The sequence below is a fragment of the Candoia aspera genome, chromosome 2 (genome assembly GCF_035149785.1).
Source record: "Candoia aspera isolate rCanAsp1 chromosome 2, rCanAsp1.hap2, whole genome shotgun sequence".
Lineage (NCBI taxonomy): Eukaryota > Metazoa > Chordata > Lepidosauria > Squamata > Boidae > Candoia > Candoia aspera.
The window spans coordinates 81043383-81049888 of NC_086154.1; the positions used below are offsets into that span (position 1 = coordinate 81043383).

General features: G+C 38.7%; 1 protein-coding gene across 1 annotated transcript in view; it reads left to right on the forward strand.

Annotated features, from left to right (window-relative positions):
- Window positions 1–5912, forward strand: part of PDLIM4 (PDZ and LIM domain 4) — an 84495-nt gene extending 78583 nt beyond the window's left edge. The window contains exons 4-7 of the mRNA XM_063292330.1: window positions 885–1063; window positions 3542–3699; window positions 4777–4897; window positions 5405–5912. Of these exons, the coding sequence (XP_063148400.1) occupies window positions 885–1063; window positions 3542–3699; window positions 4777–4897; window positions 5405–5609 (663 nt within the window). The 3' untranslated portion in view covers window positions 5610–5912. The remainder of the gene's footprint in view (window positions 1–884; window positions 1064–3541; window positions 3700–4776; window positions 4898–5404) is intronic.
- The last annotated feature ends 594 nt before the right edge of the window (window positions 5913–6506 follow it).

Consider the following 6506-nt stretch of genomic DNA (forward strand, 5'->3'; position numbering starts at 1 on the left):
AAATCATTGATGCATTTTAATAGATAATAATAGATACTGGCAATCATCCTAAGATTCAAAGGGCAGTTTAAACAGATGGTTTTAAAGGTCTTCCTGGATGAGAGGAAGTGGGAACTAATTGCACCTCCATAATGTGGGGCTGAGAACCAGTTTGGTATAGTGGTGAAGGCATCAGGCTAGAAACTGGGAGATTCTGATCTCTAATCCCTCCTTTGGCACAAAGCCAGCTGGGTGACCTTGGGCCAGTCACTTTCTCTCAGCCCTAGGAAAAAGGCAGTGGCAAACCACTTCTGAAAAACCTTGCCAAGAAAACTGCAGGGACTTTTCCAGGCTGCCTCCGAGAATCGGACTCGATTAAACGGATTAAAGAATTAATGTGGGGCTACAACCTAGAAGGCTGGTTTCCTAGTCAAGATCCCCTTGACTTCACATTATTAGATTACAGAGCTTATTAAACAACAAAACTATTATTTTTACAGATGTTAAGCTGTCATGTTTACTTTTGCCCGTCCATACAGTACAGTTATCTCATCTCATTTGTCTAGTAACAAAACATTTCCTCAGAGCTAGATCTAACCTGAATATGTATTTCAATTACCTTAGATGCAACACGCATTAAAGCATAGATGTTCTACAATAGGTGTCTTACACATGTGAAATATACTGTGTGTGTGTGTGTGTTTGTTTATATTTTTCACTCCTGCCCAAACAGATCCTCTTTGCTGATTCTTTATCCCCCAAATTACAGGTTCCATTATTATTAAAGAATACTGTTTTCAGTTGGTGGTCCACTTACAAATTACTGCCATGGGCCTGCACTTAACAGAAGTAGTAGTAGTTTATTACTAGCAGTGGCAACTTACCTGATTTCTTTTTCTGCTTAGGATAATGGACCTGCTCCAACCAGGAGACCCATGGCCTTTTCACCTGGAGGAAGTCCAACAGACAACAAGCAGATCTCAAATTTGCAATATAATAATCCTTCACATCTGTATGCAAACCACAGTCCAGATTCTAGTTTGCCATCACAGATGAGTGGTCTCCATATCACAACTCCCCAAAGGTAAGGAGTAAAAAGTGAACATGACAATTGAGTTGCCTGTAGAAATATCTGGTTGTGGGTGGAGGAGTTGAATTGTTGAAAGTTACTGTGAAATAGGGCTGCTGCATCCATGCTACAAAAACACAGTCAACTGCTAGATGACAGTAGAGAGAGAGATAAAGCTGTCACTTTTTATGTCCATTTAGTGGTCATCTGGATATTTTTAATCCAGATATTTCATACCCCTAGTATGAAAAGATAAGTGTCAATTGTTTCTCTGCACCATTTTTTCCAAGTGAAAATCCTTCACTCTTTCACACACACACTGAAACTTCTATGTGCTTCTGTTGGAAGAGCATCCCCCCCCCCTCCACCTAAAATGGCCTTAAATACTTGAGACAAATGATTTTGGCAGTATTTCCCAAACAAATCAGCCAACTATTCAACTGTTTCACTAAAGTCAAGCTACCCTACCTGGGCTCCAGAAATCCAGATGGCCAATAGATGGCAGCCAAGAGGGGGAGTTTTCTGCATCTTTATGCTGCCTAATGATGGCCCAGAGTTTTGCACCCCAGGCAGGGTAGCCCTAATTAAAGGACATTGTGGCTGGATTCACATATCACATTGAGCCATAATGTTACTGGTTTCTGAGTTATCTGAAACCTACTTTGTTATAGTTTTTAAACCATGGTTTAGAGCTTAGCATATGAAAGTGGCTATTATGACTTGTTCAACAAACCATGGGTAAAACAGTGTTTTTGTGTTGCCGTTTTGCTTTATCTCTTACTACATGATTGTTAAAATAGTAGCCTTACAATATTCTTCCAAGGTAACTTGGCAAAAGAGAAATGAGATTCATGTTAGAACATTCCCATTTGTAAAGCGATCTGAAAAAAAAAGTGTAATGTTAAGTTACATATACAGTGTTACATAGTAATAGTTTTAAATAAGCATGAGGAAGCTGTTAAAAGTGGGATGAGGATACATTTTTGCAATAAATGAATATTCAGGCCTGAGACTGAAACCAGTCTAGTCTGATAGATTTAGTTCAGTCATCTGGGCTTGTACAGTAGTAGCATCCTTAGGTCATTGACTAGAATTAACCACACAGCAGATCAAGTGCCCTGCAAATGGTATGTTGTGTGAATAAGATAAATTCAAAAGGGTAGAAAGTTGGGGCTGGCCATATGTTAAGATACTGCAGTTTCCAAGGTACAGACATACTTTGGTGCTAAATATACACACTTCTGAAAGCATAATTCCTACCATGTGAAGGACATTACTGTAGACCTCAATGTTTGAATAGTACCTTAATTGGATTTTATAAATGCATGTCATTTGAAAATTAACATATCACAGCTGCATCCTTTAATGTCATGGATAGGATAAAACTAAGATGGGAGGTGGCTCGTTAAAAATATTTTAGATGTTTAAAATCTGTTAATTAGAATTCATAATTTTTATTGATTCCAGATGCAGATAAACAAGAAATAGGAAATCTAATTGGGATGATGAAGGTGAAATCTCTAGAAAAATAGCTGAAAAAAATCACAGAGGAATTTCAGTAGTTTTGGCTAAAATGGTGGCAGAATGATCCAGCAATTTCAGGAGTTCACCAACCTTGGGCTCCTGTCCCATGGCTGTCATTTCCCACCCCCACCCACTTTTTTCAGGGACTTTATGGAGTCCAGAACACTGCTGTATCACTCCAGCAGTTTGTAGAGGCATGTAAAGTTTAAGAAGGCAGCATATAAATAAGGCTGAACTGAAATGAGCTTATCCTACTCACTCTCCGATTTATGGTTGGCAAAATAGGGAGATCTCACCAAGTGACCCAGTGTGATGGTATGAGTGACCAATATGTTTGCCATTTATATCAAGTATTTTAGCATTGTTTACAGCTGTATGTTTTTTTTTTCAAATGTGTTATACGTGAAATGCAAACCAATCCACAAGGAATCTGATTTATAAGGATTTTTTTTAAAAGCAGTACCCCTAAGACAATGTTTGGCAACAACAAAAAAACCCCTCCAGTGCCAAATATTATTCAGTGGCTGGAGGACTTCCAAATCCTTCAGTAATTTAATTTAATGAACTTTTTTTTAAAAAATACAATCCATGTGTAGCACAGTAATTCATAATGAATTGCAGCAGCTGTTCTGCACTTAAATATATGGTCAGTCTTAAATATATGGTCCAGTAGCCAGTAGAGTGAACTTAAGGGCTCCTTCATTGGCAGTTCTTTGCATATAATAGGTTGTTCATGAGCAACTATCAGTCCAGAAACAACAAAGGAGGAACAAACAATTGAATCCTCAATAGTAAACATAGGATTTGTTTGCAAAAGTTGCAGTTATCAAGCTCATGATTTGATGAAACCGTTCTAGAAAACATTGTAAAAGAAATTCCTCATAAAAGACCCCTTTTCTCTGATGGACTTTAGGTTGGTACCTCTTCAGTTGGCAGCAATTGGTTGATCTTCATTTTCTGTTCAAATAGTGTCGATCCTCTAAGGTCTCTACCCAGGAACAAAAATGGAATTGACACAGACTCAGATGTGTACAAAATGCTACAAGATCATGAAAGGCCTGTTTCAGAACCTAAGCAGTCAGGGTCCTTCCGGTATCTGCAGGGCATGTTGGAAGCCGGAGAGAATGGTATGGGGCACGTTCCTCTTTTATGCACACCTTAACCTACTTGCCAGTCTTAGAAGCCATGCATACAATAATTCTTGGTTGTTGTTGTTGTTGATGGGATTGGAAAAGAAATTTTTTTAAAAATCAGGAAAACCACCCAGAATATGTGATATATATAAAAAAGAGGGAGGGACATTGACGTCAGTATTAGAGAGCAAATGTTCAAAGCATGCATCAGCTGTTTGAAGAGCAGAACAGTCAGAACCTGAATGCTGGTATCTGCGTATGGGTGTATTCATGAGCATTTCATGCTGCATGTATATAATCTTGTATATAAAGATTTCATGACTTCCCTTCTTTTTTCTGGTTAGTTCAGACTACATGGGCTTTTTCATAATGTAACCCTTAAAAAGAGCCAGCTTCTAACATGCTCTCTTACTTTTATTACAGACCCTTAAAGGTCTCCCTGAGTCCTGACATACAGTAAAACAAATACATCTGGCAAGCTGTAAAAGTGCACTTTAGCAGTATTATTGCTGGGCTTGATTTCTTTTACATGGCAAGAGGCCTTATCTTTTTTCCCCCCATGCATAAAAACATTTTCTAAATTAGGCCACACCATTTGTTCTTCTGTATTTCCTCTATACAGTTCTTTTGTATCAGCTTCCTTTGTTACTTTTTAAATATCTCTCACTCCATTTTTCCCAGAGGTTAATGTCTGGTTTTATCTAGTAAAACAGAACTTCATATGGTATTCTCACAGTATATGGCTTTCTCATTCTTATAGTCAAGTTACCATTTTAAAATCAATACGGCTGATGCTGGTCACCTGTTCCCTAATCTTTATATCATCTCACATAGAGCCCCATATTAGCTCAGAAATAAATCCCATTAAAGGGATTTTCTTCTTTCTGTGAGTGCAGCCTTAGCATGTTCCTATCACTCCAGTGATAAAGAAAGGGAGAAGTGTATACAGTATAACAGAGTTACCCCAAGATAGCCTTACCTTGTGAATCCAAGAAGAAATTATTTGAACAAAGAAGTTTACATATCTGGGACATTCCCCATGCCTGAAATCCTATCTTGAATTCTTGACAGGTGAAAAGCACGACAAAGTGACCAGTCCAAGACATATTAAATCTCCAGTCCCTAAACTGGGTGGAGCCATGTCTGGCTTGCAGGTGCTCCCTGAGTGCACCAGATGTGGTAATGGAATTGTGTAAGTATATGAATCTCCCCAAGGGCCTTAGTGGTTTATATCCTCTCTGGAAAAGCTAACAAATAAACGTGCCATCTGTTTCATTTTAAACTCCCCTTGTAATGTATGCCATAAAACCATGTTATGTACTGGGAGAATTCTAAGAGCAGGAGGGCACCTGGACTGCTTCTTTCACAGGAGGGTTAATTAAATATGCACTGCAGCTTTAACATTCACTGAAGGTAGTCTCTTGATCCAAAGTACCTTTGTTATTCCAAAATGTGTATGGAGCCCCATACAAAACAGGATTCCCCAATTTCATTGAATGCAGGTGGCTCAGATGCTCGCCCTCAGCTTCTGCAGGCAGTGGAGGCAAAGCCTCTTAGTCTTTGTCGTATGGGCCAGAGATGTGCCCGGGTGAAATACAACTGCTTGGACTTACGTAACCCCTCGTGTGACCTGCAATAAATATTAATGGTTTTAAGTGTTTAACTTCCTTACCTTCTCTTTCCTCCTGCATTCTAACAGCGGCACAATAGTGAAAGCCCGCGACAAGCTCTACCATCCAGAATGTTTCATGTGTGACGACTGCGGCCTCAACCTGAAGCAAAGGGGCTACTTCTTCATCGAGGAACAGCTGTACTGTGAGACGCATGCCAAGGAAAGGGTTAAACCACCAGAAGGATACGACGTGGTAGCTGTTTATCCCAATGCCAAAGTTGAACTTGTCTAAATAGATACTCTTGTTTCCCAGCGAGGTCAAAGCACAGCCTCTGTTCTAAAGCTATGGCTGTAATCAACTCCAATTACTCAACTCTCAGTAAAACACCTTTCAGAGATAAAATGAGTTACCCTTGGGACCTTAGGTGGATAGTACTGGTTGCCGAAAGCCTTTGAAAAGAATCACTCCCCCCATTTTTATGACACTTTGCTTTTGGTTGCTGTGCTGTTGTTGTTTTTAACTGCAAATAATATTTGTTGTAGACCATCCAAAATCTATGTAAAAACATGCTTTTTAAAAAAGAACTTTTTCACATACCACCAGTATTTTTTTTTATTTTGTCCCATTTAAAAATAAGGCACTTTAAGAACTGACAGTTTAAAGCATTGCATTAACTTTTACTTTTGTCAGTAATATAGATATGCCATAAATACTGCTTTGTGGCTTTCAGGGTATAGAACACTGAGACCATGTTTAATTATTATTATTTTTAATATAGTTAAATAGAGAAGTTCTCTTATAAATTCTTTTTCAAGTGGTGTTGTTATAGTTGCTGCCTATTTGTTATTTTAGTTCTGTTCAGTACCTAGGAAACAAATGCCCTTCTTTACTTGCAAAAAAGGCAAAATCTTCTTTGAGTTGAGCTTAACTCCTGGTGATTTCATACTTGGGCTACCATATCTAAGCTGCAAAAAATTGGACAACCATTAGACACCAGCAGCAAGCTAGAGGGTTCTGTATCTTTTTCAGGCCATGTAATGGTTGACTGTTTTGCAGCCCAGGTGTGGTAGCCCTATTCATGGACATGGACATAAAGTTTTCTTAGCAATACTGCAGAAATGGTTTCACGCTTTTTCTGGAACTATCAAAATAATAAATAGCTCCTTTTTGTCATCCTTGTGACCCATG